The 22553-nt window shown below is 46.6% G+C and overlaps 1 protein-coding gene across 5 annotated transcripts in view; it reads right to left on the reverse strand.

Annotated features, from left to right (window-relative positions):
- The window catches only part of RPTOR (regulatory associated protein of MTOR complex 1), a 347491-nt gene extending 342831 nt beyond the window's left edge, over positions 1-4660 (reverse strand). For all 5 annotated transcript variants that reach the window (XM_057536142.1, XM_007185837.3, XM_007185836.3 and 2 more), the window contains exon 1: positions 3700-4660. In XM_057536142.1, the coding sequence (XP_057392125.1) occupies positions 3700-3861 (162 nt within the window). In that variant the 5' untranslated portion in view covers positions 3862-4660. The remainder of the gene's footprint in view (positions 1-3699) is intronic.
- Positions 4661-22553: the final 17893 nt, after the last annotated feature.

Below are 22553 nucleotides of genomic sequence, written 5' to 3' on the forward strand. Positions count from 1 at the left end.
CAAGATCAAGTTCTGGAACACTCTACACTCAGCTGTCAACCAGCAAAGGAGTCTGAGGAGGAGCAGTTAGTGACCTCAGAGGAAGACCTGGAGTTTCAGGAAGACACAGAAGCAAGTGAGGAAAAAGCTGTGTGAATGAGCGAGTGGTCCACCCTGGAATGCTGCTGAGAAGTCGAAAAGATAAGGACAGAGAAGTGACATTTAGATTTAGCAACAAATGATGACCTTGTGGAGGGCAGTCTGAGTGGCATGGAAGAGAGCCTAAATGGAGTAGATTGAGAGGATGCAAAGTGAGGAAACAGGAGTAAAGAAGGGTTATAAAGTATTACTATTTCCCCTTGCTCCAAAGACAACCTAAACATTTGACTGTCCATATATCAGTTTAATGTATCTACTTGGCTTCCTCCGTGGTTTATTCAAATATGGCTACAAAGCAAGGTGACTAAGTCTAAAGACTGGTTTGGGAAATGGCTTCATCATTTTATAGCTACATCTCCTACACACATGCAGGTATAGTGTCTCTGTCAATGGTTTTCTTTCAGAGCAATAGCTCTCAGGCTTCCCTGATTCCATCCCACATACGTAAGGTAAAGATCCATCTGAGACCAATTATCTCCACATGCCCACTTTGCGGAAAATGAACTCTGTGATAACTATAAAGTATCACAGTAAAACATAAATGGCGGAGTTATATACAAATCTGTTTTAGCCATAGGTCTATGAATGATTCACTTCGAACTGTAATTCACATGTCTAGTTATCTGAAAATCACAAGTCAAAAATGCCAGTGAGGCATATACATATTTACTACACACAGAACCAAACAACAAACTTGATAATTTGATAATAAGAGTATTAAACTTACAGTAACTTAGTAATTAAAATGCAACAATAGTGGCATCTGAAAACCAGGAATGGTTCAATACCAAGACTGTGGGAATCCCAACCGAGAGTGGGCACGTGCTGTAGTTCTGTGAGGATGCCAAATGCCGAGAGGCAGAAAACTTGGAGTCATCACTCAACTTTGGTAAAGTTGTCAATTTTAGGAACCCTTAACAACTCCACTAAATAGGACAACAGTAAGTAACTACTGATACATATACAATAAAAGTGTGTGCACTTGGGACTTCCCTGGTGGCACAGTGGTTAAGAATCTGCCTGCCAATGCAGGCGACACAGGTTCGAGCCCTGGTCGGGAAAGATCCCACATGCCGCGGAGCAACTAAGCCCATGCGCCACAACTACTGAACCTGCGCTCTAGAGCCCATGAGCCACAACTACTGAGCCCATGTGCCACAACCACTGAAGCCTGCGAGCCTACAGTCCGTGCTCCACAACAAGAGAAGCCACCACAATGAGAAGCCTGCGCACCGCAACGAAGAGTAGCCCCCCTCACCGCAACTAGAGAAAGCCACATGCAGCAACAAAGACCCAACACAGCCAAAAATAAATAAATAAATAAATAAAATTTATTTTTTAAAAAAAGTATGTGGACTTGCATACGGATCACAGGAAAAAGCAATGACTGAGTCTGCATTTAGGGCAGTCAATTGCCCCCTGGAAAAACTAGTCTACACAGGTCCTGGTACAGGACAACCGGGTCCACACCTGTTGCTTTACAATGATGCTGCATCATCAGACTGCTGGAGATCACCTCCAGCACAGGGAAACAGTCTGGCATCATGCCCATGTGCTCAAGATTCCTAGAATCTTGAAGTCACATATGGGTAACCCACAGGCCAGAGCCAACCCCACAAATGGACTGCTTCGTGTTTTGTAATATTCGAATTACTTCCAATATTTTAAAATTGGAAAACTTCACATTAAAAAAAAAAAAAAAGTTTTCTGGCTTCTCAAAGAAAAGAGAGAGAGAGGGAGACCTGGCCAGGACCAGCTGCCCCTTGAGCTGCAGCCTGTGCTCTTCAGCACCTCACTGATCTCAGCCTCCAGAAAGTCAGGCACGAGTCAAACCTCAGCTGCCATTTATCTATGAACCTGTGCCATTATTCTCCTTCTATCTGGCCTGTTTCATTCATTTATGCTACCTTCCAACTCAGCATCATTTGGATCTGTACCCTTTATCCTAGCATAGTGTGCTGAAAAGGTCCCCTCAGGGTCTAAGCAGGGGAAAGAGACTACAAGGATGTCCAGAGGCCAAGCTCTCACAAACTTAACTAAAAGTGTTAGCTGCTGATCTTCTTCTTTATTAAACAACTTGCAAAGGTCGGACACAGCAAACTTTCTCCCCTTCATCTTTCTAAGTCAAAATCTCAGTAATTACTCCGACTCCCAGAACTTTTCTTCCTCTTAATAACCTATGAAGAGCTTACCAGGGAATGTTAATCATTCACAAATTGTTTTAATTAAAAGGTCAAAAATAAATCCATCAATCAGTTTTGAACAGTTTAAGCATGGGTTTAGAGTAGCAAAGGGAACCACATTTCAAAAGAAAAAAGAAAAAAAAGCCCTCCAAATAGAATGGAAAAAAAAAAAAGATTACAGTTTTAAAATAAGTCTTTTCATATATGCATAGGAACCACAAAAGCTTTAAACCATATAATTAGTACTAAAGATGTCCGTAAGACAGACTTTACACAATCTCTTCCAATGACCATCTCTTTTTAGTCTCTAAACTACTTTTGGATGAAACAAATTTTCCTAATAACAACCGAAGCACCAGTTACTAGTGACTGACTAGCTAGAATTACCACAAGGGTAATCCTATATATGTTCAACATCATACACTAAAAACAACAATCTTATATAAACATATCCATAAACCCAGAGCAAGCACACTGCATTACAACACCAACTACCCCTCTTAGGCTAAAATGTTCAAATCAATAAAGACAGTTTTGAAAGAGAAAACAAAGCACAAAAAAAAACCCAAAAACAAATTATAAGCGTGTATGGGTGAGACGATCCCACCCTTTTGCTCTGGAGGCCAGGAAATAGATGGTGGTTGATTAAGGACAGGTTTAACAAAATTGACTGTTTTCTTTCCTACTAGCTTCTTAAGTCACTATCCACACTCCAACACCATGAGGACCCCCTACCAGACCCAAGTTCCAACCCATCATACTCTATTATTAGAGAAATTGTCTCCACCTAACAGTATCGTGACACCACATAAAAGTAGGAAAGTCTTGATTCAAGACAAACTGTTTAGAAGTCTATGATGAAGTTCACTGTAACTTTAAAATAACTTTGCATTAATTTGTTACTAGCTGAACATTTGCCAGTAATCTTGTTTCCTAGCATACTATATTAGACTTCTGCACTCCACCTAGCTTGGACAAAAAAAGTAAACTAGCCACTAAGTAGACTAACCACGTTGGGACAAATATCCCAAGTTGTCTTTCCTCTAAGTGTTAACAATACAAAGTTTAACAGTACAAAGTATATCAGAGAGCATGTAAATAGTTGCAATGCTGTATTTTCTAACTTGCTTAACTTCCATTGTCTGAATTAGAACTTACTTTGAATCTAATTAACACTATCCAGTGAATAACTACTAACCAAAACAGCCTTTTCCATTTACAATAAAAAAATGGAGTCTGAAATGGTTTGTGCTTTTTGGTTGACTTGCAACATGTGGCTGAGAAAAAATATCGCTGCTCTCCCAAGGACATATTTCTGGCCCTGAACTTTCTTGAAAAAGTTATCAAGGTCTAAGGGACGCAGGCTCAATCCACTTACCCGATCCTTCATCCTCCAGCTCTGAGCTAAAGATTTGGAGCCTTCAATTTTCTCACAGTGCCTCTTTTTCATGAAAGCCAAAGGCAGGTTCCAGTCAGTAAGATCGGCCTCATCTTCCTCCCCGAGACCCAGGAGAGGCGACTGCAGCATCTCGGATTCCATAACTGGGGGAGGGGGTGGGGGAGTCCTGGGCAGCAAGCGCTCGAGAACCTCCAGCCTTAAAAACTAGTGTGTACCAGAATTGGTGAAATAAGAAACAGAGAAGGGGTAAGTAGAAAAGGAAATGGATGGAGAGTGTGCGGAGACCCTCGCTGAGGCAATAAGTCTGAGATCCTTCTCTCTAACTCTGCGCGAGAAGTCAGAAGGGGTGGGAAGAGCGGTGGGAAATGAGGGAACCCAAGGAGCTCCTCACAGACACACGCGCCCCCAGATCCCAAGCCACCGGCTACTTCTGAGGCTGTCCGTTCCCGGAGGGGCTGCGAGCGGAGCTGTCAAAGGCGTGCGAGACTCCAGGCCTCACGATGACCCTGCTCTCGGCCTCCAACGCCTCAGCCGATCCGAGGACAGGCAGGCCGCCCGCTCTTGGTGCCGGTTTGCCGACTGGGCTGAGGTCTTCGGCCGAGGGGAAGAGGTTCAGAGCGCCTCGGGTCTCCTACAGCCACTTTCAGCCCTGCGGATCTCGCACTCGCCGGAGCTGCTGCAACCAGAGCCAGGACGGGCCCATCGTGCTTGCCCGCAGCCGGCTCCTCAGCCCCGGGTCCGCGCGGCCTGGCCGGTCCTGGCCTCCGGCCCCGTAGCTCTCTCCTGCCTGAGAACGAGTCCTGAGAAACGGGCGACACGGAGCCGCGGAGAAAACGCGTAACGTGGGCTTATTGGGTTTGGGGAGTTTTGCCCTCTGGCTTGAAGCTACAGTGAAACTCCTCTCATCAGCACATCAAGGAGGACGCCATATTGCCAAGACCCAGCATGCAGCGCGATCTACGGCGTGGCGAACAAGCCAAACTTCCTCAGAGCGTTCTGGCCATGCTTCCCAGGAGGCAGCGAGAGGCGTCCCTGCCTCCCCGTTACCATCGTTACCACAATTAAGCTTTCTAGAGTTTATGGCAGTTAGTATAATAGATGCGTCATATCAAAGTCAGTCCTATAAATGAAACTGTGTTATTTGGAAAAAAGCTTTTTATTATTACAAATGGACCTACATGCTTCTGAAATTAAAGGATTCGACCCCTTGTCCAGATTTTGAAAAAGCAGCAAAAGCTTCAGAAAGAACAATTGATAACATTACAAAAGAAGATAGTATTGGGGGGGTGGGGGTGTAGTATCCTCCAGAGTATCAATCAGATTTTCTTTTTTATTTTCAAGGAACACTAAATGAAAAAATTAATTTCAACAATTATAATTTTTTGTTTAATCCATCTTATTTTCTGTGCGGTTTATTCTTATTTTGATAGAGCTTCATGTGCAAACAACTAAACGCTACAGATTTCTATGCGTGTCACGCCTCCTGCGTTACTTTATTGCTGTATTCCATAAACATTGCGTATTTACAGTTTGTGGATAACTGTGTCCCATGCGGAGGGATTACAAACCCCAAGCAGCATGCGGTGCCTGCCTTCAATAAACATAGTGTCTAGTGAGACACAGATGTAACCGTTAGATAGAGCCGGGCAGAAGGCAAAGAGGCTTGTCTTCCCCTCTGCATTTAGGTTTTGAGGTCAGGCCCACCTGTATCTGCATCTCAGCTGTATCACTTTCCATGTCTGTGACCTTGGTCAATCCCTTAACTAGTTCAGCCTCACTTTCCTCAACTATAAAACTGGGTTAATATAATACCCACCTTGAAGGATAAAATTAACCCGTGTAGGTATCTGGTATATAGTGAACGCCCAATACAATTCCAGCAATGATGCGTCTATAGCTGGAGCGAGATCTAGCAGCCCTGTGTGCTTTACTAATCTAAAACCTCAGGGTGGGCTCTGGAAGAGACCCTTTTTCTCAGTGTGGTTGCCTAGGGCTTTGACACAATGTGGCAGCCCATATAAAAATCCTGATGGCATTTGTGTTCCTTTCAACAGCCGAGTGAATAGTGCAATCCCAGATCATTCTCACCTAGCACATCACAGGCATTTAATTAAAATTCTTAGATTAAATCATTACCGTTCTAAACATTTATTCAGTTATTACATCCTGATGAGCCCAATCCCCAATCCTCCCATTAAACTCAGGGCAAATTTACCAGAACAGAAATAGAGGCTAAAATCTGCCTTTTCCTTGCCCTCTGTGTTGACAAAATATCCCCCACAGTCACCAGCAGAGGCTTCAGGACTGCAGGGTCCTGAGAAGACGCCACTCTCACCTGAGGGCAGCAGCATAACTCCGGCTCTGCCCTGTCACCCTGCAGCACACAACAGTGAAGGCCAGGGTCCCCAGGCACTCTTGCAGGAAGCAGCAGTTACAGAAAAGCAGCAGCATTAAACCCATTCATTCCTAACTAGCCCTGTGACATGGGAAAAGCCACTTAATCTGTGTGAGATTCAGTTTCCTCACCTATGAAGTATGTCACCTGGGGAAATCTACTCACCCTGTCTGACATTCTAAGCGAAGGTAGTAACGGAGCCCGTGGAACCCAAAACTGGCAGGTTGTCAGAATCACCTGGGAAACTATTTTAAAGTAAAGATTCACCCATACCTACTGAATCACGGGGAGAGGGAGGACAGGGATTCAGGATCTCTATTTTTTAATCAGGTAACCCTGATGATAACTTAAAATCAGTCAGATGTGGGGATACTGGACAATATTCTCGTTGAGGATATTGAGGATATTAGGCAATATTCTCCCCCAATGATTCTGTTCCAGCCCCATGGTGGGCCCTCAATAACTATTTGTACTGAACAAATGAATACTATGAAGCAATTATCCAATCTTCCATCTAATACATCAGAACAAGACACCCTCTCCCCCAAACTACATAACAAAACACGCCTTCTACTGTTTTACAAATGTGACCCCAGAACCAAGAGGCCTTTAGGGTCCATGTCCCAGACTGAGGGTTGGATGCAAACATTCTGTCCCCAGCCCATCACCAATTCCTGCAGAATTGCCAGAGCCTCTGCCCTCCTCTGTCCTCAGTCTCCACGTCTGAGACAACAGAAACTTAAAGAAGGTGAACCTCTAAAGACACTTAAAGGTCAAAATTCTGTGATTCATGTAAAAACCAGAAATGGGCAGATGAAAGCCCAGCTCCCAACTTGAAGTTTCAAGAAGGGGCTTGAATCATTTCACAGCATCATGACTTTTAAAAGAAACCTCTTCCCAGTGTGCCATGAGCAGCTCTATTCAAGTCCCAGATAAGCATTTGGAAGCATGGCTCCAGGTTTCCAGAAGGCAGTGAGCGTCGATGACTAATAACAGGCTGGAAATTCAAGGGCTAACTTTTCTCACCTGGGTGATCTCATTACCACGGCGTGTGATCGGCCAGCCACTTGGGCCTGCCGTTCTGATTCCCAATATCTCCGATTCTTCACAAGCAAGGACATCTCCTGCTTGCCACGAAGCCTCTAAATAAGATACTTTAATCATGAAAACAAGTTCTACAAATCTCAAAAAATGCGTAAAACCTGATCTGGTTCAAGCTATGGAAGGGGAGGGAATGTTAATGAAATCCTGCTGGGGGTAAACATCAGGCTGCCAATGTGGAACTGGGAGAGAGAAGGGGCTTTTAGGCCCAGCTCTGATGTGAAACAACAGAATAACATTTGATCTTCCTGTACAGAGAGGGGGGACCTTGTCTTACAATATGAAGGTCCAGCAGAAGACCCCTTCAAGCCCAAAATCTCAGGGGTAAATTTGGGATAACAACTGGGGCAGGGAAAGGGTCTGAATAGATGCCGTGGGAACATAGCATGTTGCCCAGGAAGAACCAAGGAGGCTGGGTTTTCACAGCCTTCAAGCTCAGCTGTTGGCTAATCTTCTCTCAAAACACAAGACCGTCACAGCCGAGGCGTTCCATCCTCAGGCAGGACAGGCTGCGTTCCATCCTCCAATATTGCAGTTTCTCCGCTAAATCAATCAAGGGCACTGAATGTGTTTTGTCATCAAGAATCAGGAGCAAGCCTGGAGGTCAAGCAACTCAAGAAAACCGGTGCTTCACTGAGCTATTATTTTCCATGCAGGGAGACCAGCCAGCTCCCACCCTTTCCAGAGAAATCTATGCTTAGCTTAAAAGAAACAAAAATAAAGTACTTTGCCATTGTCTGAGCATCATTACTCTGTTTTCAGCAGAATCCAAGCCACTCCCCCCTCTGCAGGTCAGATGTTTTGTTGACAGCGAAGTGAGAAGAGAGAAAGGGAAGTAACAGCACCCGCAGTTGGAGACGCTGGCTTTGAGAACCCAAACGAGCCCACCTCCCTCTCTGCCCATTCCACCGTTTAAAAATATGGCGGTGTTTGTGTATGTGCTTTTCACCTCCTATTGCATATCTTTCTATTTTATGTACAAATTTTTACACTGAGCAAGTAAGGTTTTGGGAAGCACAAACAAACAACAATGTTATTCCATTTTAAAAAGGAAGTGACCCCTGAGTAGCATGGGGACTATGGTAAAAGATTCCTCTTATTGAATAAACTTCACCCACTATCCACATTTCTTCTTTCAGAATTGAGAATTTTTGCATAGCCTCAGCCTTAAAGAGCCAGCCGAGAAGGAAACACACAAGGAAGGGGACAGAAGTGGATCCTTCACCCCCGGCCCTATCCTTCCCACTCTGGGGGCTGTTTTGCATAGGGTGGTGAAGAGCTATCTGGGGACCCTAGAATTTGGAGCAAGGTGAGGAGTGATGGAGTTGGAAAGAAATGTGTCTCAGGCCCAGTCACCATTGGGCCCAGCTTGCAGCACGGGAGCCCTGACCCGTCAGTCTGGAGGCCTGGTGCGCCCCGCTCCAAGCCTTCACTGAACCAGACACCACTGTCCACAGCCCTTGTAGAGAAGGGACGAAAGCCAGTACCTTTCGCAGTCACAGGTTCATTCATGTGAGCCCCGTCTTCCTCCCCTAGAACCTGGAGGTAGAATCACTGGGATGTGGTCTATGCCCAGGGCAGAAAGAGTGCCTAAAAAGAAAAAAGAGGAAAAAAGGAAAGCTTTTATGATAGAGACTATACTGAGAAAAATTGTTATCCAATAAAAAAAATGCAAATGGAATTTTATAACCTTTTATTTTAATAGTATTGCCTACAATAAGATTCTACCTTTATGAAAATACAAATAATATCACCACTGTCTCTTTTTAAATTCCCCATTTGTTATTTTATGTAATATTCACATCTCATCAATGATTCTCAGGTTCTCAGTGAGCACGAGGTCCTGGGGGAGCCAAGGCTAACCCAACCGTTGCCTCTGCCTTTAATAGGGGGCATTAGAGAATGTGCCAGTAACTAAAATATTGTAATCCTGATAGTGTTTGTGGTGAGCCAAGCCCTTTTCATGAGAATTAACTCCTTTAATCCTCCTAATAACCCCCTGTAAGCCTCCTGTATTAGATCCACTTTACCAGTAAGGAACTTGAGACAGAGAGCAATTAAACAGCTTTCTCAAGATCTCCCTGCTGGCCAGGGCTGGGCGAGAGTCCAACCAGCATGTCTAAGGCCAGGACCTGGGAGCCATGAGAACCTCCTTGGGCCCTTGGGAGTCACACCTACCAAAGTTCAAATCCCCACTCTGGCGTTTCTGTGTCCTGGGACCCAAGGGAAAGGTGCTGAACACGCCCCAGCCCCAATTTCATGTGTAAAATAGGGAAACTAATAGTTTCTGTTTCGTAGAGATGTTATAAGTGTCAAATCAGCTAGTGCCAGGCACACAATAAGCATTCAATAAAGGCTGTTTTTATTAACAAACTGCTATAAGAACAAATTCCATATAGGAAGATTAAAGAGGCTTCTTGGAAAACACAGCATGCGTGCCTGAGCCTCAAAAGTGGATTTCTTTTTTTCAAATAATTTAAATTGTTTTTTTCCAAATGAAAACCTTACACTTGGGGTGGGAGGGAGAGGTCAGAGTGGGATGTCTCATTTTTCACGGGAGATGTCAGTGGATCAGACCGTAAACTGATTTTTAAAAAGTAAAGAAAGAAACACACTATGTAGAAATGCTGAACTGAATGTTAGAAGAAACAGCCCAATGTGTAGACCATCTGCTCCAGGCGTGGGGTGATGTGGGGCAGGGGGCAGGGACCACCACCTTCCCTGCATTATAATCCCAGAGATAATATTTGACACTTTAAACAGTATCACATAGTACTTTGACAATTTTTCTTAAATTAAAAAAATAAAAGTAATAGATATTTGCTGGAGGAAATTGGAAAATGTCAATGTCAATGTCAAAAAAAAAATTACCTATCAGTCCACAGCCTAGAGTAACTACTGTTTCCATTTTATGTATTTCCTTCTTGCCTTTTCTTTCTGGCTTATATATATTTAAAATTATATTTGCTTTTTACATTAAAAAATAACATTATTCTGAAACATAATTTTGAAAGTAAAGAAGAAACACTTTTAATTCTATTGCACACACATAACTGCTCTTAATATTTCTTTGTATAGCCTTCCAGTATATGTTATAAATATTTATTATAAATGGACATACTTATTTGTAAGGTTTTGCAAAAGAGAATCATTCAATTTTGTATAAACACCGTTTAACAAAACCTTTCATTTCGTGCCTTTTTCACATAGCAGAAGCATTTTCCCGAGTCTACACTTCCTAGCATTCTGCAAATCAACATCATTAACCACTGCCATGTATCCCTGGCACAGACAGTAACTGAAAAATGTGGAGGGGAGACCCATAGAGAAGCATTTTAATTTAAAAAATATATATATATATTTTTTATTGTGGGCTAACCCTTGGGGCTGCTGCCTTAAGTCAGAACTTTCACTTGGTTTAATGAAATTCAACAGGCTAGACCTTTGGTTACAAAGACATAAGGCAAACACCCTGCAGTTCATTTCCAAAAACATCCTGAGGGACCTTAAGCCTGCTTGTGGAGCCTTTGGAAGGTTCTTAAGTGTTCGATTTAGTACTAATTAAAATAATTATTGTAATAATGATGGCTAACATAGCATACTTCCTATGGACCAGACCCTGTTATAAGCACTTCACATGTATTAACTCAATGCCTAAAACACTCCTATTGTCCCCATTTTACAGATAAGGAAGCTAAGGCACAGACAGATTAAGGAACTTGCCAAAGCTACACAGCTAACGGGTGGTGGAACCAGGATTCAAACCAGCAGTTTCCCAAATTTTGCTACATCAGAATCACCCGCGGGGCTTTAAAGACCTGATGCCCAGGCTGCACGTTCACCATTAGAATGTCAGGGGTGGTAGCCGGCAGCAGCTTGGAACCCCCAGGTGCTCCCAGTGCTGGGAAGTGGGGGACCCACGGCCTCGAGGTCTGAGTTCTTAACCACTGTGTTAAGCGCACCCAGGGGCTTGTTTCCAGCCTGCCAGTGCCAGCATGGAGGCAGTGACATGCTTTCCTGAAAAGCGTGATTAGGTCCAGTCTTGCGGAAACGTGCTGTTGTGGTGACATGTCCAGGCTGTGCCATCTGCGCATAGGTGCGGGTGAGGGCTGGTTCAAAGCTGGGAGCAAGCTGGCCGGAGAAGACTCGTGGTGGGCTGGATTAAGTCTCTCCGGGTAACCGGATGTCCTGGTTTCCTGGGGCATCCCCAGCTGTACCTTCTGCCTGGACATATTATTAACAGTACCCTCTTACATTCCCAAAATGTTCTGGTTTTGGATGAGAAACTACAATCACCCTACCTTTACCCTCTCTCATGGGACCCTATACTTTCTACTCACAGCATACAGAGTAGTTCTAATCAAACCAGTGTTTATTTTTTATTTATTTATTTTTAAATTAATTAATTAATTATTAATTTATGGCTGCATTGGGTCTTCATTGCTGTGCATGGGCTTTCTCTAGTTGCGGCGAGCAATGGCTACTCTTCATTGTGGTGTGCGGGCTTCTCATTGCAGTGGCTTCTCTTGTTGTGGAGCACAGGGTCTAGGCGCGCGGGCTTCAGTAGTTGTGGCACGTGGGCTCAGTAGTTGTGGCTCGCAGGCTCATTAGTTGTGGCACGTGGGCTCAGTAGTTGTGGCACACGGGCTTAGTTGCTCCGCGGCATGTGGGAGCTTCCCAGACAAGGGCTGGAAGCCGTGTCCCCTGCATTGGCAGGCAGATTCGTAACCACTGCGCCACCAGGGAAGTCCAAACCTGTGTTTATTTTGACGTCCCTTTCCCCACCTAGGTAGAAACTCCGTGAAGACAGGGACCACATCTTCTGATTCTGCCCCACAGGGATCACAGAGCCTGGTAGGGTGGCAGACACACAGAAGTATTGGTTGAATGACTCAGATGAGCAGGGCTGCCCTGCTCCGATGAACACCAGGCACAGGCACACTGACCACACTTTAGGGCCATAGCAGCTACTGTTACCCAAAAACTGGGTTTGCCTCTTGGTGGGTATCGAGCCAAAACACACAACGCACAAGAGCAGGAGAAGGAAGGATTTATTTCTTGCAACTAGTAAGGAGAACACTGGGGATCTTTCCCAAAGCAGTGTCTCCCCGAGCAGCAAAACTGGGGAAGTTTTAAGCTAAGGGTACATGCATATTCATGAAGGGGCTGAAGCAGAGGAGAACTCAGCATAGAATTGGGGCAAAGGTCAACAGAGTCCGAGCTTTAGTTGATGGAAGTCACGAGGCTCAGCAAAAGTCAACATCATCATTCCGTAGGCTCTAGTTAATCTGGTGGTCGAGCACTGGAGGGGGCTTGGATCCTGCAAAACAGCTCAGGAATGTACTCCAGGCTAATCTTTACCTTTACAATTGATTTATTGTTTCCAATATGGTTATTTCCCTGGTCTGGTAATAGCTGTTTGTTCTTACCTTCTTTTGTTCCCTTAAAATCATTAACTACTGAGGCCTATTCTTGTGCAAGCGCAAGCACTGTGGCCAGGCTCAGATCACAAAATGGTTTAGACCTGAAATGGCTTCTCTTGTGTCAAGAAAGCGATGAATGCCTGGTTCTCTTCCTCCCGGAACCCCCTACCCTATCTGCCTACACTACAGCTGACCCCTTGGAGGCAGGAAGCAGTGGGGAGGGGCAGACCTGGGGAGTACGTGAGAAACCCCCAATGCCACTCCAAGAAGAATGGCCGCCCAAGGAGTCAAAGGACAAAGACCTGGGGCCATGCTGACCTGATTATGAAAAGAAAAGTGACTTTATAAGTGACTTTATTTTGAACCCCCAAGTGAGTAAAATGGGGCATAGGAACATCTTGGCCCCTGAATCTTGGCTTTTATCTATCTCTGATTAATTCCTTGTATTAGTCAAGCTAGGCTAAGTTCTGGACACCCCCTCCAAAGTCTCAGCAGAAGGCCATTGTTCACCCACACAACAGGTGAGCTCAATACAGGTGTTTGGGATGATCTCATTCCATCTTGTGGGTCCCACCGCCCCCCAGGACTCGGGGTCCTTAGCTAGCTGTCTGCTCCCAGCCAGAGGGAGCAGCTCGGAAGGGAATCCAGGTTTCTATTGGCCAGGCCTGTGGCTTACGTCACTTCTGGCCGCATTCCACTGGCCAAACTCGGTCATGTGCCACAACTAACTGCAAGGGAAACTGGGAAATGTGGTGTATGTGCCTGGGAGGAAATGCAATAAATTTGGTAAATAAGGAGCTATAGGGACTTCCCTGGAGGTCCAGTGGTTGAGAATCTGCGCTTCCACTGCAGGGGGCATGGGTTTGATCCCTGGTTAGGGAACTAAGATCCCGCATGCTGAGCAGTGTGGCCAAAAAAAAAAAAAAAAAAAAAGGAGCTATAAGATTTCTTCCTAAAAATTAGTCCAAAAAGGCTATATTTGTTTCCCAGGGCTGATGTAACAAAGTACTACAAACTGGAGGGCTTAAAGCAGCAGAAATTTATCATCTCACAGTTCTAGAGGCCAGAAGTCTGAAATCAAGGTGTGACTAGGTGGAGCTCCCTCTGAAGTCTCCAGGAGAAAATCCGTCCTATGCCTGTTAGCCTCTGGTGTAACCCGCAATCCTTGGTGTCTCTCTGCTTGCCCCGCATAACTCCAGCCTCTGCTTCTATCACTACATAGTGCCTTCCCCTTGTGTCTCTGTGTTTCTCTTCTTACAAGAACTCCAGTCATATCGGATTAAGGGCCTACTGTAAATCATCTTAACTGACATCTGCAAAGACCCTATTTCTAAATAAGGTCACACTCACAGGCTCAGGACCTGGATGTATGTCTCTGGGGGACACAATTCAACCCATAAGAAAAACAAAGAGAATGAACTTTTTAAAGGTTCTCGAGACATTCTCACATTGCTTCCAAAAAGCTCATTCCAATTTGCCTATGGACCAGCAGAGTACCAGTATCATCCTCCCCAAACCAAGTAAGAGTATTTTGGTTTTCTTCCTGAGTTTTATTATCTTGATTTCTGCAAATTCGATAAGTGAACAATGGCATCTCGTTTGCGTTTTGGTAAGGAAAGACACAGAAAGTGCACAAGGTACTCAGGACTCAGGTTGGTCATCCATTACGACTGAAGGATGGTGGGCAGTCAGGACCAAGGGCTGAGGACCGACAGGAACTGGGCCAGTGTGTGTAGAGCCCTCAGGACAGACCTGGGAACTGGAGGGCGTTTGCTGAGCTGGGAGTGGCCATCACAGGACACCACCCAGGCAGGGATGGAGGAACATTTAACTAGCCGAGATCATAGCTCTCTTCTTACAGAAAGCAAAAAAGGCAGAGAGGACAGAAATTTCCATTTCTCCATATGAAATTAATGTTTCCAGCAAGGAGCCTGGATGGCTTTCTGCAGACAGCCCAGCTGCTGAGGCTGGAAGAGGCTTGTCTGGTTTGCTCGTCACAGGGGCGGTTCGGGGTGATGGTTGCAGGGGATGAACGTGGCAGCAGACGCTCGGAGTAAGACATCCACGAGGCCGTCGGTGCCACCACACGTCAGAACACTCTGTGCTCGGTCCAGAATAGCCCCGGCCCCTGTGAATTATTCATACCAGCCACCTTACGACATGTGATCACATTCCAGGCAGAATGTCAGCCAGGGGGAAATTTGTAAATATAATTTGTATTCTCAATTTTTGTCATAGTTTTGGTCATTATTTTCCCCTCATAACTCTCCATCTTCCTCCCATATTTTCCCTTCTCGGGTTTTTAATCAGAGGGATCTGTCAAGAGTGACTCTGAAAGTCTCTGCCTTTCCTCGGAATGTGCTCTCTCCGGTGGCGGAGCGTGCAGCCTCCAATCTCCGAGTTCATGTTTACGATACATATTTTTATTACCTTTGAGTGAAAGTGATTGCTATGGTTATCTCCTCCTGAAATATATATTTTCCTTTCATTTATTTCGAGTACGGTTTGAATTTTTATGCATCTTTCAATCCCTGTTCCCCAAAGAGGTAGGTGGGGCAGCTGGGACAGGGGGTCCACGGTTCTCACTGCAGCACGACCGCCCCCTTCACAGCATCCCCAGAGGGATGGTCTCCCTTCTCTGCTCCCGTGGGCACCACCCACTCCCAAGTAAGCCTGAGGAGGGCTTTCCAGGGGCTTCTGAGAGCCCAGCTCTCATCAGAGCATAGGGTTGAGAGAGTGAGCTTGAAATGGGGAAAAAAAAAATGTGTAACTGTCAAGCTGATTTCCACTGGATGAAAAAGATTTTTATGATGAGAGATGCGAGGAGGGCCCTAGGCCAACTCAGAAACTCATTTCTAGAACCAGAGGCTGCATCACTGACTTAATATGGTCCAAGGTTGACAACATAATCAAAGTCAGAACCCCCCATCTCGGGTCTACGGGTCTGTAATTCCCATTTCCCTTTAGCCTTTCACCGTAGCCACAATCATCATGCAATTTCCCACCAAGCACTTGGTTAGATCACAAAGGTAATGAGATCCAGTGAGAAGGCCAAATTTCTTGTGAGCCAATTTACTTTCCAAAAAGACAAGTCGGACTTTGGAACCCTTCACCTTGACCCTGACACCACCCTGTGCGCGGGCCTGTGGAAGAGAGTGGTAGAGCCGGGCACACAGACCAAGAGTCGACCGGGCTGTGAGGTGCTCCCACCCTGGGTCTCTGCTCCCCAGATGCTGATGGAAACTAAGGAAGGTGGGAAGAGTTTGACTCAGGGATCAGAAGAGGTGATAGAGTGCTGGCACGTACGTGCTCCTAGCTGTCTGGAGTGGAGCTGGGCCCAAACAGTTACATGGGGCAGGGTATCAGCTGCAGGAGCTGGGACTGGAGGGAACTTGGGGACTCTGGGCATAAGCAGGGCTGCTTGGGGGCCCTGGTGACACATTGTGGCATAGTGTTGAGGGGGTCATTCCCCAAAAAGCAGCTTGGGTGTGTCCAGGAAGCACACGGGCACAGTCATAGGCTCTCCCTCGAGGCTGAGAGCAGAGGCAGGTGATACCAAACCACAGCAGGATGACCAGAAGGGATGACAATCCTCTGGGTGACCACCTGGTTTGTGAGCTCATTTGAGGCTCCTGGGGGATGTGGGGCCGCCTTGCTGTAATTTGGGGCAGGGACTGTGGGTATAGGGGGGACAGAGGGAGGGACTTTGGGCAACTGCTGTTCTGTAAGTTGTGACATTGGGTGACACGTGTGAAATGGCTGCATTTACCCCCGCACTGTCACAGCTACTCAGGCAAGTCAGCACCAGCCTGTCCCCACAGCACTCAGGCCAGCCTTCCTCAGCCTCAGCACTACTGACATTTTGGGCAAATGATTCTGTTTTGTTTTTGTTTATGTTTTAGCATTTTTTAAACATTGTGGTAAATACATATAACACTTTTAACCATTTGTAAGTGTGTAGTTTAGGGGCATTAAGTACATTCACATTGTTATACAACCTCACCACCATCATCTCCAGAACTTTTTTAACTTCCCAAACTGAAACTCTGTCCCCGTTAAACACTGACTCCCCGTTCCCGCCTCCTCTCAGCCCCTGGCACCCACCCTCCTACTTTCTGTCTCTATGGATTTGACTGCTCTAGGGACATCATATAAGTGGAATCAGACAGTATTTGTTCTTCTGTGTCTGGCTTATTTCACTGAGCATAATGTCCTCAAGGTCCATCCATGATGTAGCAGGTGTCACATGATGCTCTGTTGTGGGGTGTTCTGTGCACCGTAGGACGTTTAGCAGCATCCCAGCCTCTAACAACTAGATGCTAGAAGCACTTCCCTCCTCTCAGTTGTGACAACCCAAAATGGCTCTTGAATTTGCCAAACGTACCCCTGGTTGAGAACCACAGCTCTGTGCACAGTCATCTCTGAAGACTTGAGTCTCCCCTTCATGTACTTGAGCTCCACAAAGGGGCAAGGGCACCTCAGGAATGTGTCCCCAGCCCCCCACTGCAGCCCAGCTCCCAAATCCCATCAGAAGGTTCCAGCCACACACATTCCATGTCAAGATCGCTTAATAACATTAGGGCAGATTTTCAAAATTGCCATTTTTAATAATTTTTTAAAAACCCTCTCTTCTCTTAAATCCACATTAAGCATATGGCAAGCCATGTGCTGGCTGCATCGCCTCTTGCAAACTCAATGCTGGCCTCTTGTTTTTTACCTTCCATATGGGGAGACATAAATCCTACTTAGAGACAAACCTCAGGAGATGTGAGAAGCATGTACGAGTCAAAGATAAACAGCCTGCTTTGCCCTTGGACACATAAGCTGGATTTTCTTCAGTAATCCAGGCCCTTCTCGGAAACAGCCAAGAGCAAGGAAACTTTACAGCATGATCCATAGCCACACACACACACATACCCCAAAAAGAGCGAGTCTGGCAGTCAAGGCAGATGACAGCCACAACTTGGGCAGAATTTCAGCATGCCACTTCTTCCTCCCAGACCCTGCCAACACAGCTCGGGCAGATCCACACAAATTCCGCATTTCCACTCAAGCCCCATATAGCTCTGCTAATACCCATCAGCTCGCAGACAAAATCTTTTACTTCCCAATAAGCCTGGAACAAAAAAGATGCATTTGCATGGGCTTTGGGAATAAAGGAGAGACACTGGAGGCCCTCAGGATTATCTTGGCAGAGAATGAATTTTGTTTGCATGTGTATGATTCATCAGGCATTGATTAAGAGTCACAGGATTCGGGGATTGGAATCAATCAGAGCACCTTACAGTGGAAACAAATAAACCTACCTTCCAGGGCCAGAGGGGAACCCAAGAGTGGTGGCCATCCAGCTTTTGTTGGAACGTTCTGGAGAGGTGGCAGATTTTCCCCCATTCTTCATCCCTCTCTGTGTCCCCATCCTCTGTCAAGTGACCTGCAGCTCTTCCCACAGAGGCAGAACGTGCTTCCCTGACCCCGGACTTCAGGCTTGGCCTTGAGACTTGATTTGGCCAGTGAGACGCTAGCGGAGCAGCAAAAGCAGGGGCTGTGAACGTGCTGGGGGGTAGACTCTCCCCCTTGTTCGCCTCTTTCTCCAGAACAAGAAGCCACCCTAGTGAGGCCACCCACCCGAGGAGAGCGAGAGAGCCAAGATGCCGGGTGAGGCAGCCCCCAGCCACCCCCAAACCCAGGAGAGTCAGTGCTGCCGTGTGAAGCCATGAGTTGGGCTGGCTTGTTATGCATCGTTATTGGGCCAATAGCTGACCAATACAGACACTGCAATACCACGCTTCCGGGGGCAGGCCTCTGAGGTCTCGCCATCACTTTTATGAGGAACTCACTGACTGGTTCTGATGAAGAAAGCTCACCTTGACAAGGATGGCATTGCCTTGTCGATATCATTGTCATTGGACAGTGACCTTTCTGCTGTGCCAGCTTTGCCCCTCTCCACCAGGCAGTGGGTGGGCTTGGCCACTGAAACAATCCAGAACAAGGGTAGTCAGTTGTGGATTCGGCTGCCTGTCAGCTAGGTTGTGATAGCTCTCGAGTCTCCCCTGCATCTCCCTCCCTCCTTGGGATGCTGGGGGAGACACCACTTGTGGAGAAGATTGGTCTTGGCACTCAGGGTGTCCACACAACTGAGGAACTTCACAGGGTGAGCGATGATCAAGCCAGAGGCAGGTCACTTTGGAGAAGGCAGAGCCCCCACTGCAGCCCGGCAGCTCTGGTGACCCTTCCCTCCACCCCTTGCCCTCTGGCTCCCATCACAAGTGCTCTGTCCTGAACAGATGCTTGTACCCCCAGGTTCATGTCTGCATCACTCACAACCACCCAAAAGTAGAAGCAACCCAAGTGTCCATCAATAGATGAATGGATAAACAATGTGTGGTCCATCCATTCAATGGAATATTATTCAGCCATAAAAGGAAGGAAATTCTGACACAGGCTGCAACGTGGATGAACCTTGAGGACATTATGCTCAGTGAAATCAGCCACTCACAACAGGACAAATACTGTATGATTCCACTTATATGAGGTCCCTAGAGGAGTCAAATTCACAGAGACAGAAAGGAGGATGGTGGCTTCCAGGGGCTGGGGAGCGGGAATGGGGATCTATTGTGTAATGGGTACAGAGTTCTAATTTGGGATGATGACAAAGTTCTGGCGACGGATGGTGGTGTTGGTTGCACAACATGAATGTGCTCAATGCCACTGACTGTACACTTAAAAATGGTTAAAATGGAAAATTTTATGTTATAAATATCTTACCACAATTTAAAAAAATGACCTGTCCTATGTACCAGCTCCTTGAGGCCCAGCTCCTACCTGGCTGTCAGAGAGCAAGGCCGTCTGGGAAGTGGAACCATCATAGGGTGGGCATGGGGAAGGCACTGCTGCCGCTGCCACCCCCTCCTCCTTGGTTTCCTTGGTTTCTGCAGGAATCTCTAGCACCCTCGTTGCTTTAACTCAAATGAACTGACTGCTAACGGGGACCATCCAGGCATAGGGGCGGGCCAGTAGGAAGATACTGGGGCAGAGAGAGTGTCCTTCTGATGCTCCTCTGATCCCACAGAAGCAGCAGCCCCCCCGCGGTGGCAAATCTGCATGGGGCATGCTTATTGCACACCCTCATCGGAAGGGAGGGCTCTTTGTGGCTGGTGTCTGGCTGAAAGTTGGAACTTGAGCAGGTGGGGTCCCAGTTACTGATCCTCCTCCTGGTTGCTGAACATGTCAGGGGTCTTCCTTCATGACATCATTCCTGTGTTGTCACAACGTTCTCCTCTTGCTTTAAAAGAACATCCTTCACTTGACCCTGCTGCCCAAGAACTTTTCTCTAAGGTTCTGCCAGGCTACGGAGGGCAGATGAGAATGTAGGCTGTAAATCAGGAGCCCTCATGACATTTAGATCCATTAATCCATCAAAAGAAGATTTGCTACCTCTTAGCATCCAGAGAGAAACCAGAAATCCTCTCCCATGATTGCCCAGAGGCTTAGGCACCAAAATACTACTACTCAGCACTTCGTATAGGGACCTTCAGGAATTTGCAGGATGTCAGTGCTCTTCCCTGTGTCTATCACTTGCAGGTGTACCAACCACCCAACCCAAGCTGAAGGAGTTTGCTACCAGGTGCCTTTGCTTGTCCCCAGATTGTTTGTGAGGGAAGAAACTAATCTTGAAATGTCAAGGAGAACATAAGCCACCACCGTAACCTACAGGATCCACACAACCTTCCAGACTGGGAGTTCTTTGAGAGCCGGAGCCACCTCTGTCCTCCAGCACTTAGCCCTGGGCCTGGCAATGGATAGGTGGGTGGCTGGGTGGTGGGTGGATAGATGGATGGATGGATGGGTGGATGGATGGATGGATGGTGGATGGGTGGGTGGATGGGTGGATGGATGAGTAGATGAATAAATGAATCTCTGGCCAAGGAGCAGAAGTTCTTGCCCAGAATCTACCTCAGTAGCCTTGCAACTTCCCTCATTTGTAAAATGGGGTGAGGGTAGTTCTTTTACTACCCATCCCGTAAGGTGATTGTGAGGAAAAAATTAGATGATAAAAATTAGATGATAAAATCCTTTGGCCACCCCTATAGAATTATACCAATGAGAGGAAGTATTGTTCAAAAGAAAATGTTTTCTTCAGCCTAATAAATGCTTCTAGGAGAACTCACTGATTCAATCAGTGACTTAGGGAATCCTGTTAGGGTAAACAGCACTTTCTGTGTTCAGAGGCAGGATTCAGAACAGTAGAGACTTGGGCGACAAGCATCTCACCTTAGAGCTGCACATTACATTATATTATTACACCTGTACCTCCTACAAGACTGTGAGCTTGTCAGTACTACGTCTTAGACCTATAATCCCTCCATCAGTAAAAATGAGTAACTAATAGGCACTCAAATATCTACTACAGTGATAACCAAATCATATCATGAAAAAAGACATGATTTGGGCTTCCCTGGTGGTGCAGTGGTTGAGAGTCTGCCTGCCAATGCAGGGGACACGGGTTTGAGCCCTGGTCTAGGAGGATCCCACATGCCGTGGAGCGACTAGGCCCGTGAGCCACAATTGCTGAGCCTGCGTGTCTGGAGCCTGTGCGCTGCAACAAGAGAGGCCGCGATAGTGAGAAGGCCCGCGCACCGCGATGAAGAGTGGCCCCCACTTGCTGCAACTAGAGAAAGCCCTCACACAGAAACGAAGACCCAACACAGCCATAAATAAATAAATAAAATTTTTAAAAAAAAAGACATGATTTTACAAAAAGAAAACAATGCATAAATACTAGGGTGAAATACCTGTGTGAACTGTATCCTTGTATGACTCTGAATTTAGAGATAGACGTTTGAAGTGGCTTTTTACCCATTTAAGCCTTGTATGGACGTGGGGCTTGTGTGATCGTGAGGGGGGAACGGGCACATGCAGGGGAGGTACGTGAGACAGTCTACACAAAGAGCCTGATGCAGGGGCTGACATATAAAAATGCTCCATTCATAGCAGCTTATTATGGTCTCTGTGACTTGGGGGTCACTTGCCACTGTGGTCCCAAACCCTCTGTCTTCTTTCCCTGTCTCGCTGGCCTCCCCTCCCCTTTGGATGCGGCAGGAGGTGGTGAGGGCGGCCCAGGTCAGAGGGGGGACAGGAGCATCCAGCCACGCAGGAGGGGCTGAAATCTCTGCGCCAATGACCCCGTCTCCTCCTCCTCCCCACTCCAGGTGTCATCCAGCTGGACCCCAACTGCCAGGGCTGGAGGGTCAAGCGTTTGCTTCTCCTGGGTGTACACAAGGGTACAGAACCATCCCTGGACTTATTTAGGGCTCCGGACCAAGGCAAGCTGGACTGGGAAAGAAAGGGGATGAGACTGTCACGGGCTTGTCCTCAGAGCACCCCCAGTGTGCTGGCAGCCACCTGCTGCAGGGCTCACTGGGGGGGTAGGAACGAGGGAACACAGTGGCAGTTTTCATGCATGACAGCTCTATGAAAAGGGCATAGCATTTACTTTAGCAAACTTGGGACTGGGGATTGATGAACTGACCAAAGTTGGTAAATATCAAGGGTTAAGCAGCAGGCCCCCCCATTATCCACACTGCCTCTGAGTTGCAGACATCAGGCTTCCTAAAGGACAGGAGCCGGGGGTCAGCAGGGACTCGGTCACATTAGAATTCCTAATATCACAGTCTCACACTTGGGGATGAAATGAAACAGCTCTGTTTTAACTACATAATGTCCCCGGGAGCTGGACCCCAAATGATCTCTAATTGTTACAGAAGTATCTGATTTCTGGGCTGGTTTCGAAGGCCGCTATTGTGGCCATTCATCAGAGGCAGCCACAGTTGGGGGCCCTGGACTGATGGTCGGAGAATCGGACACGGCGGGGGGGGGAGTGGGACACTGCAGGAGGCCCACTGTGAGCTCAGGAC

Source organism: Balaenoptera acutorostrata, chromosome 20, assembly GCF_949987535.1.
Source record: "Balaenoptera acutorostrata chromosome 20, mBalAcu1.1, whole genome shotgun sequence".
In the NCBI taxonomy this organism is placed as follows: domain Eukaryota; kingdom Metazoa; phylum Chordata; class Mammalia; order Artiodactyla; family Balaenopteridae; genus Balaenoptera; species Balaenoptera acutorostrata.